Source organism: Clinocottus analis, unplaced genomic scaffold (genome assembly GCF_023055335.1).
Source record: "Clinocottus analis isolate CAN_PGR_092001 unplaced genomic scaffold, fCliAna1.0.p SCAF_18, whole genome shotgun sequence".
In the NCBI taxonomy this organism is placed as follows: domain Eukaryota; kingdom Metazoa; phylum Chordata; class Actinopteri; order Perciformes; family Cottidae; genus Clinocottus; species Clinocottus analis.
The window spans coordinates 5,785,170-5,797,048 of NW_027175909.1; the positions used below are offsets into that span (position 1 = coordinate 5,785,170).

Here is an 11,879-nt window from a genome sequence, read left to right on the forward strand (position 1 = left end):
TGCCCAAATTGTTTAGAATGACTATTTATTGTAGTACAGGAAGTAAAGCCCCAAAGATTCATGACACATCCCAGCATGCATTTCGGCGCGCGAAATTGAATTCTTGTTTTGGAGTAGCGCGCACAAGAGTGGGATACTGGGACTGTACTAACGTACAAGCACACGTTAGCTGAACAGCACTAATCTTTTAAACCTCTGCCTTTTTTATGAATGACTCATTGGTGTAAGTGTTGGTCATGCTTATTTTGAAAAGGCGTCAGCCGTAATTGACGTGTAATTTAACCAAAGGGTTCAGTGTTGTTTGTTTTGTTTACAGTCTAGCAAAGTTGTGAGCGCATAACGTCGACGCCGTTCATGTTTCGTCGCAGTGTTTTGTATTGTGTGGTTTGTGTAACTTTGACACTGCGCTCAAGTCAGCAGACACTGGAATTAACGTGTTTTCAGTTTTAGTAAAATATCTCTTGTCATCAGCGAATGAAGTGCATCCGAGTGTATGCTTATCTAACTGAACTAGCTAACGTTAGCTAAAGTTCCTAAAGCTATTAACCAGCGCTAACTATTAATTAGTTAGCGATCTGTTGGCATATGTCAACACACGAGAGGTACAAGGGGAGACACCATAAGCAACGTTAACGTAATGAGTGCTAATGGCCAACACAATGTAGCTAAATGTACAATACAAACATTTATAATAACCTAAAGTTAGCTTAGCCGTATTGGCATTACTGAGATAAGGCTGAGCTTGTGGGACACTGCACTAGAGTTAGTTAGTATTTACCATTAAAAAAAACAACGTTAACGTAATGAGTGCTAATGGCCAACACAATGTAGCTAAATGTACAATACAAACATTTATAATAACCTAAAGTTAGCTTAGCCGTATTGGCATGACTGAGGTAAGGCTGAGCTTGTGGGACACTGCACTAGAGTTAGTTAGTATTTACCATTAAAAAAAAACAACGTTAACGTACATTACATCACGAATTAAAACAGAAATATGTGATACATATATACATGCATTTCTCCATGTAAAGCTGACGGGTCGTAGCAGGAGGGCTGTGGCAGTGAGTGGAGGATGAGCAGCCCAGCACCGAGCAGCGGAACCGTCAACCCGACGGACCTGTTTGATGACCTGTGGCAGCAGCTCAGAGAAAACCATCGTAATGTCCGTCAAGGTAACTAACTCATGGTGCCACGTGTGTCGGTGGAAGTACATTTCCTCATGCAGGTTATCCAGAAGTAGGATACTAAAGCGATACTAAGCACTCTCAACATTGCATGTGTTGCTGTTTTTAGAACTGGAGGAGAAAGTGAGCAAGTTGAAGAAGGAGCGCTATTTGTGAGTATATTGAGTCATTAACTTGTATACTATTAAAATGATGATGATAAGAACATGAGTGTGTTTTACCATGGCTTTAGAAGCTCTTTTTGTGAATGGCTGAGTGTAATCTACGTGCCATTGCATTTGTTTTCTTCAGAGATGCTCAGAGTCTGGAGGTGTTTCACTTGCGTACGCAGCAGCTAAGGGAGCAAAATAAAACCCTGCAGGATGCAGTCAGTCGCCTGGAGGAAAGGTAGCTTCATTCTCAACAGGTTCACTCTGATAGACACAATATGTAACACAGACCAGCAATTTGTTTTCCTGTTTCCAGGCTCTGTACAGGAGTGTGTGGTCGATGTGCCATATTGGAGGAAAACCTAAAAAGTAACCAGGATCAGAATTTACGTCTCATCGCCAAACTGAGTGAGATTTCTCATTGTTGTTATTATTATTAGTAGTTTTAGTATTAGTATCATAAGATGGTGATGAACCTGCTCAACCCCCGTCCTTTTGTAAAAACAATACACACACATGTTCTACTTGAACACTTTGAGAAAAATAGATTAACTGCTTAAAATTAAAAGTCAATTTCAGGATCAAATACAGACTCATTTATTGTACCTTTTTTGCGAAGGAAGTGGAAAACTCAAGAACCCATTGGTCCCATGTTTGCTGGGACTGAATTTCTGAAGCTGCATTTTGGTCATGCAGGAACATAACCAGGCACTAGAAATGTGACTTACATTTCAGGACGAAGATCATGGCATAGTGGTTCTTCTTCTTGAAGATCTTTACACCTTCACATGATTTTGCACTGCAGATTTTTGCCAACTTGGGCTCCCTTAATTATGTAATTTCAATTAAGTTTCAGTCCTGTGATGATAACTGATTCATAAGCAACCTTAAGGATTCATGTGTGAGACTGACCGACCCACCACATACCCCAAAGTCTGCTGCTCAATGTTGGTCGGTTTAGGATTTTGGTGATCCCTTGATTATTTTGCGACACCACCGGAAGGTTACATTTTTCACTTTGCCTTAGAAACAGCTCAATATATACACATTAATGTTTCCTAGAGTCCAAACAACTTTGGAAGTACATTACCCGTTCCTCTAGCGCCACTATAAAGTCAACAATTCAATTGTTACTTCTGTTCAATACGAAATACCTGCAAAACTGATGGCTTTCCCATCAACCTCAGCTGTACTTTGTTTTCAGTGCTAATTAGCAAACGTTGGCATTCTCGTGCCTGAATACAGCCCCACAGAGCTGCTAACACTGAATTGCACATCCACAAGCTTTCATAAGAATCCATGTCACTGACTGCTGTATATTATGAGTTTATATTGACCATACGAGAGTATAACAAGTTATGACTACTGGCATGTTGAAGACCATCATGTTATCAATGTGTGTGGTGTTTTCCCCCCAGACAATGAAAGAGAGAGCCTCGAGGATGGAAACAGAAAACTACATGCGGAACTGCAAAAAATAAAGCTGTCTCGGTAAGCTCCTTATTGTGTTATTTATGTTTTGTTATGTTGTGTTTTCTATGACGTTGTTAAAATGGTCAAATAAAAATGCATGCGATTTTCTATATTTTGATCAGCTGTTTTTCTGTAAAAGTGGCTCAATATAACTTTAAATCGCTGTGGTTTGATTGCTGTCAGGTTATTCAGTGTCCTCCATTGATCTCTTTGGGAGGACAAGCTTAAAGCTTTAGTGAAGTGAGTTTTTAATCTCCGGTGTCCTCAGTCAAATATTGCGACTGGTCAGAAGACTAGAAAAGAGCCGTATTAGACTTAATAAGATGCGTTTAGTGATTTAGAAACACAACTGTTGAAATTCTCCTAAGTTACGCTAATGACTATGTCATAGTCAATATCCCTCAGACGAGGAGTTTTTTTTTTTACCGTTGTGCCAAGTTGTTGAGTAGTTTGTTTAATAACTCTTGTAAACTTGTTACTGATACAGACTAATTTTGCGTCAAGCTTATTGCCAATACACAGACTGTACCAGTAGTTGCGATATGGATTACCGTACGGAGAGAAGATCGCTGCTACAAGCGCGATACAAGTACAGTCCATTTGTTTTTCTTCATCAGCTTAGAGCCCCAGCAGGCCTCATCCTCGGAACAAGAAGAAGGCGTCATCCCCGACTCACCGATCCTGCAAAGCTCGCTGCCTGCTGCAAACAAACTGAAGAAACAAAAAGACATCAACATTAAGCACGTTCGTTATGCAGAGAGGCCTCGCTCAAGCAAGTCGCTCTTCAGTGGTCAGTCAGCTTCAAAGAAACTTTCAGACTCGTTTAATGACGATGCCTGTTTTCTGATCCATGTGTCTTCTAACGTGTGTGGTTTTGTTTCTAAAGTTCTGGATACGGAGCCTGTTGACGCTACAAATGATCCTGAAAGAGTGCTTGTACCCAACACGTGTCAATTGGACGCATCCCAAATCTCAAGTATGACTTCATCCTTTGTGCTCCTATTATATCACCAACATGTCATAAATAAGAAATACATGAAAACAGGAAGAGAACAGAAATTGCAAACTGTTTATTTCCTTCTTCTTAGAACGTGTCTGTTCATTGAAGTCCTAGATGAGCACAGGGCAGTGTTTTATCTATACAAGCACACCCATCATATCAGCTAATTCACATGGCGGGGCTGCATAGAAAGAGGCGTTGCTGCAGATTCACCCCAAGGGGTGAAGCCCTCTACTTGTAGCACTGATGACTGAAAACTGTGACAGTACACTAGTACAATAAAAACTCATTCTCTTATAGTTATCCGTGTGATATGAAGCATCATAGATTGGCAGGGATAGTAGATGTGATGATACTTGTTTGAGTTTTAAGACAAGCACAACACTGCAAATAAAAAATAAATTTAAAAAATCTAGAGAGATGTCTAGGGATTTTAAGTTTTAAAAAGATAGAATTGTTTCTGTGAGATGTGTAAATGTGTTTTTGGGATCTCTGTCTCTATTCAGATGACGTGAGTCCAAACCTGGAAGACGCGATAGGAGAAACTTGCGGCCTTATAGACAAGACTCACATGGTAGGAAGGCTTTGTGTGTGTGTGTGTGTGTGTGTGTGTGTGTGTGTGTGTGTGTGTGTGTGTGTGTGTGTGTGTGTGTGTGTGTGTGTGTGTGTGTGTGTGTGTGTGTGTGAACTTATTATTATATCTTAGCATAGACATTTTAGTCTGGAAAGTCTTCGTTACAAATTTGCAGAAAACTGCGGAAAATACTTTGGTGATCCTTAAAAAACTACCTCTTCTGCCAACATTGTAATTGGTCCAGGGCTTTTATTCATAACTCCAAAACTAATATCAATCCCATCTACTCAGCTGTTCTTTTGACAATTAGCTAATGGTAAAATCAGTCTTTGGATTGTGTGTGTGTGTTTCTAACTTCCTTTTTTAAAATCTTTTTTGAGAAACCTGAGACCAGAAAACCAGGCCATCAGAGCGGGAAGCATGGCTTTCGTTTAAAGTAAGGATGAAAAACGTTGCTTCTGTCGGACGGCGTCAGGAGTTATCATTTCAGACTTATGCAACTTTGGACACTGTGGCAGACGGCAATACATGCCGCCTGCCACAGTTTTAGATTTCAAAACTGCAGTACAATACCATCTGAATGCTCTCATGCAAAAAAAACATTCCAATAACACTCCTACCTATTTGTTTCCCTTCCTTAAGACCTCACCACTCATCCCTTTTATCCACGCGGTTACGCACTCCAGAGAAGACCACAGAAAAGTCTCCGTCGCTTCTCCAAAGTGTCAAACGGTTTTCAGAGGACGGCGCCAATAACAAAGCGAAACGGACGAAGGAGGAGAGTGAGCCAGATGTGCGAGAGGAGGACAAACAAGGAATCCAGGGAGGGGTGGACAAACAGAAAGAAGGCCAGCACATACAACCTGATCTGATCAAACGAAGCTCCACACCTTTAAGCCATCAAAGCTTGAAGTGGCAGGTGGACAGCAAGGTGAGAGATGTGTCTAAAAGGCCTGTATGAAAGTGTGAGTTGGGTAAAGCAGCATGTCTCACAGCATTTCAGACCAGGAATAGTGTCCTGTCTTCCATATGACCATCCTTTAATCGACCACTCTTTAAAGACACTTCTTACATCAATAGAAGTGTGTGTAATGTAATATATTATCATGGTATATAGACTTGATTTCCTCCACACGGTTTTAAAACGTCAGGTGATTCTTTTAACATTTAACAGGATCAGTCTGTTCATAATGGGACTTCCAGCCACAAACCCAACGTGTCCTATGCAAGTCCTGTTTTCAAGAAGCCACATGTTCAAGAAGAAGCAAACGGGGACGGTGTTGGGAAGAGAAGAAGTCCTCAGCAGGTTCTGAGCGCCTCACATGACCAACATGAAGGACGTGAAGGCGAGTGTTCGGTCCCGTTGCTGGCAGAGTGTGTTGTTTCATTCATCATTTTCTTTTCTTTTTGTAGGCTGAATTTTGTCTAATCTCAGGTATTTCCTTATTCCGTTGACTTAAATGTGAGCATACTTCCTCTGCTTTCCCAGCAGGAAGGAGGCTCAACGTGGCGCCCACGTGGAGCGTTGACCCTGCGCTCGCCATGTCCATGTACGATAGTGAGCGCAGAGGAGACGAGGTAAGGTCACATGACCTGATATGCCTTGTTTAACTATGTGTATATACAGTCTACTATGGCTTTATCGTGCTGAACTGAAATGCATTATGAATAAAAGCCCTTTATTCTTGCCCTAAGAGGCATCTTTTTTACCTTGAGCTATTCATATTTTGGACTTGTTTCAGTTGGAGAGTGCCCACCTTTCAGATGTGTTCATAAAGATATATTGCATGGATATTGTCTCTAACACCAGGTTGTTTATCTGTATCACTATTTTTATTTTAACAAAAGGAGGAGGAGGAGGAAGAAGAAGAAGAGTGTCATGGAGAATTAGCAGACTCCGACCGCACTTGGGTCAGTCACAGCCTACTCCAGTGTCCGAGAGAAAATGCCCGGATCAGAAGGGACAGTGTGTCTGGTGAATATCAGCGACAACTTTGAGAATAACAACTTAGTGAAATATTATGATTTACAGTGCGGTCATACGCGAGCTGACAGGTCTCATCCGCAGCGATTACATGTCACACCCGTCTGCCTTTCCAGGACTCGGGGAGAAGGCCAACGACAGTTTGGATATGATGTTTGACACAACGGCTTACGGGGAGTACAAGTCTTACAACAATTCCCACTTAGGCCAGAGCCAGCTGTGTGGTGGTGGTGGAGATGGAGGAGGAGAAGAAGAAGAAGGGGACGATGGTAAGCTTTTTAGATTTAGCTAAACTGTGTTCGTCATCCTGTCATTTGACCAGTATTTGTGTTTGACGTTGGATGTCCGTTTTTGAATTTAACTTGTGCTCATGTCCTCATTTTAATCTCAAGATCTTCATGAAAACACGATGAGCGACGGTCACAGACGTAATGCAGGGTAAGAAACACCCCGTCCGCCTCAGTCGGTAGCTTTTAAGTGCCGTTTTTGTTTTTAAATTGTCATCTTTTGGGATATTATATGCAGGTAAATAGAGCAGAAAGTTTCCAGTCTCGCAAACATTATCAATTTTTATCTAACTGTTCTCTGTTTGGATTAGACGTCCAACATTTGCACACATGGCTGTGGTTCGCAAGAAAGACGAGAGACGGAAACTGAAGGGCACTACCTGCAAGGAATGTGAAATTGTAAGTATTGTGGTCATAAAGCGGAGAAATGCTGACATGTTTCATCGCTGATCCTATTTTGAATCATGTTTACTTCTAGTATTACGCTCATCTCCCAGAAGAGGCAAAGCAGAAAAAGCTGTCCGCGTGCTCCAGGCACCGATATCTATACATTCCTCCTTGCACTCCTGAAAACTTCTGGGAAGTTGGATTCCCGTCGACTCAGACATGCATTGAAAGAGGTAACGCACCGAGGTTTACTCTTTTTAGTTAAACTATCCATTCAAACGCATTGAAGTCACTCTCACAATGCCGTCAGTGTTAACAGCATCCCGTTGTGATGTCAAATCCACGGAGACTGAGATGTGATTTCCTCGTAGGTTATGTCAGGGAAGAGAAGAATCCTCAGGCACGGACTCGGAGAAGACAACCCTTCAATGCTTTATTCTCCCCGAAGCAAAAGCAGCAGGAGAGCTGAAAGAAGTGTTGAATGTTTGAATTGATCCATTGACGGAGAAGAGTTTCAGTTTATGAAGAGCAGGCTTGTCCCTGTTGGAACTGCACAGGGTGTGCAATGAATCTGTTTTAGACAGTGACCTTATTAAGAATGTGGACCCCTACTCATCTGTTTTTTTTTCCATAATGTTTGTTCTTTTTGTATGAATTGACTGTTTGACTGGTTTGTGTTGAGGTGATTTTGAGTGTGCTTGGAAAAAAAATAAAAAATACCATCTGCTGCAGCTCTTCATTCAGTGTGATTTTTAATTGGATGACACGCGTCACCGTGCACAGCGAGCCCAGTATGTCCACACATCTCATTTTATTTGATCCGATTGTCGTCGCATTGATGAGAAAATAATGTGCAAAAATACAATTTCTGGGTTATAAAAAAAAGATCTCTTTAGCGGTGGGTTGTTCTGGGAGAGCGGCAGCTATCTCATCCCGAATGAGTCTCTGTGAGAGTACACCAGCAGGGCCTCTCCGACGTGACTGACGACCACACTGCAACCACAGGGAGGAGGAGACGGAGCAGGAATCGTTAATGGTTTCATAATAACCCGTCTACACATTCCAGTCCCTGGTGGAGGCAGGTGATGCCATGCTTACCAAATGAGAGATGACACGTTGATGTCCATGTAGAAAATGAACGGGGAGAGGGACATGGCGGTGATCTGGAAGGGAGTAAGAGCATCGCACTGATTACAAATTACTCCTGTGATCGTGTGAGTGATGATGCTGCTGTGTTGGTTTCTGTCAAGTGCACCATTCTGATAATTCAACCGTAGGATACTGTTGAACCTACATGCGGAAAGAAAAAAAGCAAACAATATGACATATGACCACCTTAGACAAGAAGATCCAGACCCCAAAGTGCTCCAGGGACAAGCCACTTTTTAGTTTGACTGTTGCCAGCAGCAACAAAAAACCCAGCAGCGCACTGAAACGAGACCGAGGTGAGTTATGGTGCTGAAAACAACAGTACAATATGTGTTTGTTGTAGAAATGAAAACTTAAAAGCACAATTGTTCATTTTCCTAGAGGATTATTTGGCACAGCCAATGTTCATAGTGATCAACCATTTAGGTAGCTGTGATTATTATACAGCGGTTAGAAAAAGCATTACCTCGCACAGCAACCACAGTGAAATGTGTGGGACTGAAGGGAGGGGAACTCCAAGGCACCCATGAGGTCACCTGTAGCGGGACAAGGATCTGTTTACGGGGAGCCGATGGAGATCGTAAAAAAACAAAAAGACGCTGGGTTGTTGCAACTTTCATCGCCAGAGGAAATATGCTCACTCATACCTGACGGATGAGCTGCAATAGCCAGCAGCAGTACGCTGTCGTGTGAAGGCAAGAAGAAGCTCAGATGAGTAAATTTGAACTTAATGTTGCTCACTACGCTTCAGGGAAGGTGATAAACATGAATAGAGCATCTGCGTGTTTCATCTAAACTGTTTTGAGAAGACAGTGTTGTAAACCTCAAATGAAAGGAGCGTGACATGAATACAGGTGTATTGAGAAAGAAATGACTATTATTGTTTATTCGTTTCCACCTTCATTCATCTTGTGCTGTATTATGCACCCGATCCATCTGTTAAGCTGCATTTATTATTCTTACCTGAACGAGTAGTTGATGCAATGCTGCTCAAGGTCACTGCAAAAAAAACGTCACAAAAAGTTGTTTCTAAGTTAAGGGGGTGAATTTGAGGTAAACAAGTGTAGTATGTCCTCATTCGGTGGTTTAAGCACAAATAAAACGCACTTTCAAGCAAAGTGTTTATGTGCATGAGTCATTGTGCTTCCACTTACCTTAAATTGCTGGATTTGTGGTGACCCTGAAACGCTCTGTATGCACCTGAAAGAGGACACGGCATCAATACACCCTCAGCCTCCACTGACTGCCATGCTGTCAATTATCTACGGTGTCTCTCGAGGCTCAAATCTCCAGCTGCTGTTAACTCTCATTGTGTATCTCCTGAGCTACCGCAGGTGTCATTGTGGCATCTCTGTGTATTCTGAGACCTACCGACACACAGCAGGTGACCAACAGCCCAAAGGTAACCGCTGTAGTCAAACTGCGGAGAAAGCAAACATGTACGAATGAGTCGATTTAAGATTCTTGTACTCGCATTGAGTAGAAAGTTTAAGTATATGTTGATGACGTCGTAAAAATAAATACCCCATGTGGTGATGTTTCATTATTACCTGAGGGTCGTGAAATGGGAGGTTGATGGCTGAGAGCAGCATGAAGCAGATGCTACGAGAGGAAGCATGTGAACACGCAGTCACGTGAAAGGGGTTTATTATTTTATCACTGATTTTTGTATTTTTTTTTTACTACAATCTTGCTAGAAAAGTGCTTTTTACAAGTGACGGGAAAAACCCAAACCTGATTAGTTTCAGCCATTGTGTCTTCTGTCAAATGAAAAGAGATCAAAGCACATTTTACAAAGGGAAATGTATCAAAACAATACACTGAGGTCATCAAGCAGTAGAGGGTCTGACTCCTTTGTGCTTCATTTTCCTCCAAATAAGATGAGGGAGTATACATACATACATACATACATACATACATACATACATACATACATACATACATACATATAGTAGGCAGTGCAGTCACTCACCTCTCTGTTGACAACCTTCAAGATTATATAACTAACAACATGTGAGGAATTCTGAAGAGTGAAGAAAAAAGGAATGTCCTACAGGAAAATAGAAATAAAACAATTGTTCGATATAGTCCAACTGTAAATGCAGAACATGGCAACAACCTACTAGATGATTTAGAATGAGTGATTGTTAAACCCGCTGCGTCAAAGGTTCATAGGTTGTGTGACGTACTATGCGTGATAAGGCCCTGGAACCGGCGTATATGTTTCCCACAAAGAGGAGGGAGCCTGGAAGCCAGGAGAGAGCTGCTGACCTGGAACACAACATGTCAAACTAAGCGCTTAATCATCCAAGTGCTTCTGGGCAGCCACTGAAAAAAAACAATCAAGTAGTATTACTACAGAAGTATATAAAAAGTACCTGGAGATGCGGCTCATTTCCACCCATCCAAACTTCCAGAAGAGTAGAAGCAGGACAGCCCCGATAAAAGTCTGCCATCTGGAAATATGCAGGCCATTTTAATCAAGATGCAGCTTTAGATTTAAATATTTATATTTTTAATAGTAAAAAAAGAGTGTGATGCTGTATTAATGCCTTGCATATCGTACAGGGAACCTTTGATTTCCCAACACCTTTAATGACAATACAAAGGATACAGCATGAACCTCGCCACTCACCCTTGAAATAAGGTTGGAAAGGTGAATTTCAACACTGACAGGACAAACTGGAAAAAAAAACAAGAGAAAAATATAGATTTGATGTCATGGGTTCATCATAAGCAGGCAAGTGTGGTTACTTGTATAAGTTATGTGAATACTCCCACTGGCACCAAAACCCTTTAAAAGATCTGCCAATTCAGTGTGTCCATAAGGATCATGTGGTAATATGAGTCAATATATTGTCATAAGTGGGACTTTATATTGTACATCCGACTCCATGTCATTTATTACAAATTATTTTTTATTTTTTTTGGGTCAACGTTGAGGATGTGGCAGTAGTTGTTAATGGTTTGTAGTTTGCTTGGTTGGTAGCAGCAGTTCGAGGAGGTCTTGAATGAGTTTCACTTCACGGTCTTTGCTGATGAGGAGTGTTGCATTGCAGTTTTCCGCAGTTTTCACACAGATAAGTCGCGTTTTCCACACTGGTACATGTACAAGGGAGCCGTGCAGTCGATAACTTTGCTTTTATGCAACAAAATAAAATACAAAATATCTAGTGTGCCGGATATAAATTATGCATGAAAGTTTTACTTGGAGTGAACGCCAAACCACATCGACTCGCACTCACCTTATTCGTGAAATATGACACAACGAATACAACACTGAAAGCGAGGCCAGTGATGTGTCTTCTCCACTGCATGTTGACCTGCGGCACCCTGCGGCAGGGACATGACTCCTAACGAGACATGACGCTGAACTTAGAGGCAATGCGCGAACTATGCCTCAAACTAGAGACATTTCAAGATCGTAAACTTCCCTCACTGTGAGGACACGTCAAGACGTTGTGAGACAAAGATCGTCTAAGTGTGAGAGGGATCGCTCACCTGCGCAAATGTGCGTGACGCGAAAGCGTCTTTTGTCGTCTTTCTGCAGAGAAATCGGCAACTATAATAATTTTAAAAAGCTTGATTAGTACATTTGAGCATTGTTTCATGCAAATATGCACGATGATTTATTATATATGCATTTGATCTAACTTGTAATGGAACTATACTTTATTTCTTTAGTAAAT

At 41.5% G+C, this 11,879-nt stretch overlaps 2 protein-coding genes across 2 annotated transcripts; one reads left to right on the plus strand and one right to left on the minus strand.

The window, feature by feature from the left end:
* The first annotated feature begins 91 nt into the window (after positions 1-91).
* On the plus strand, positions 92-7,772 carry rbbp8 (retinoblastoma binding protein 8). The gene is made up of 19 exons (XM_068582098.1): positions 92-223; positions 1,035-1,175; positions 1,297-1,339; positions 1,479-1,574; positions 1,653-1,744; positions 2,755-2,827; positions 3,427-3,599; positions 3,696-3,785; positions 4,316-4,383; positions 4,764-4,819; positions 5,026-5,314; positions 5,558-5,729; positions 5,873-5,961; positions 6,232-6,358; positions 6,484-6,636; positions 6,760-6,805; positions 6,966-7,053; positions 7,133-7,274; positions 7,413-7,772. The coding sequence occupies exons 2-19, from the start codon at positions 1,076-1,078 to the stop codon at positions 7,508-7,510; spliced, it is 1,995 nt and encodes a 664-aa protein (XP_068438199.1). The 5' UTR covers positions 92-223; positions 1,035-1,075; the 3' UTR covers positions 7,511-7,772.
* A 52-nt stretch (positions 7,773-7,824) lies between these two features.
* LOC137788952 (UDP-N-acetylglucosamine transporter TMEM241 homolog) lies at positions 7,825-11,535 on the minus strand. Its single transcript, XM_068582151.1, has 15 exons — positions 11,436-11,535; positions 10,826-10,872; positions 10,569-10,646; positions 10,380-10,461; positions 10,163-10,240; positions 9,925-9,950; positions 9,741-9,792; positions 9,562-9,610; positions 9,345-9,390; positions 9,154-9,189; positions 8,838-8,872; positions 8,657-8,726; positions 8,377-8,470; positions 8,140-8,204; positions 7,825-8,034 (listed from the first exon to the last, which is right to left on the minus strand). The coding sequence occupies exons 1-15, from the start codon at positions 11,505-11,507 to the stop codon at positions 7,965-7,967; spliced, it is 900 nt and encodes a 299-aa protein (XP_068438252.1). The 5' UTR covers positions 11,508-11,535; the 3' UTR covers positions 7,825-7,964.
* Positions 11,536-11,879: the final 344 nt, after the last annotated feature.

Excerpts from the sequence above, each read along its gene's own strand:
- LOC137788952 (XM_068582151.1), bottom strand. The coding sequence starts at position 11,507 with ATGCAGTGGAGAAGACACATCACTGGCCTCGCTTTCAGTGTTGTATTC. Across the intron at positions 10,241-10,379 it reads CCAGGGCCTTATCACGCATA|GACATTCCTTTTTTCTTCAC; the intron begins GTACGTCACACA and ends ATTTTCCTGTAG. Across the intron at positions 8,873-9,153 it reads TGCATCAACTACTCGTTCAG|CGTACTGCTGCTGGCTATTG; the intron begins GTAAGAATAATA and ends TTCACACGACAG.
- rbbp8 (XM_068582098.1), top strand. The coding sequence starts at position 1,076 with ATGAGCAGCCCAGCACCGAGCAGCGGAACCGTCAACCCGACGGACCTG. Across the intron at positions 1,575-1,652 it reads GTCAGTCGCCTGGAGGAAAG|GCTCTGTACAGGAGTGTGTG; the intron begins GTAGCTTCATTC and ends TCCTGTTTCCAG. Across the intron at positions 7,275-7,412 it reads TCAGACATGCATTGAAAGAG|GTTATGTCAGGGAAGAGAAG; the intron begins GTAACGCACCGA and ends ATTTCCTCGTAG.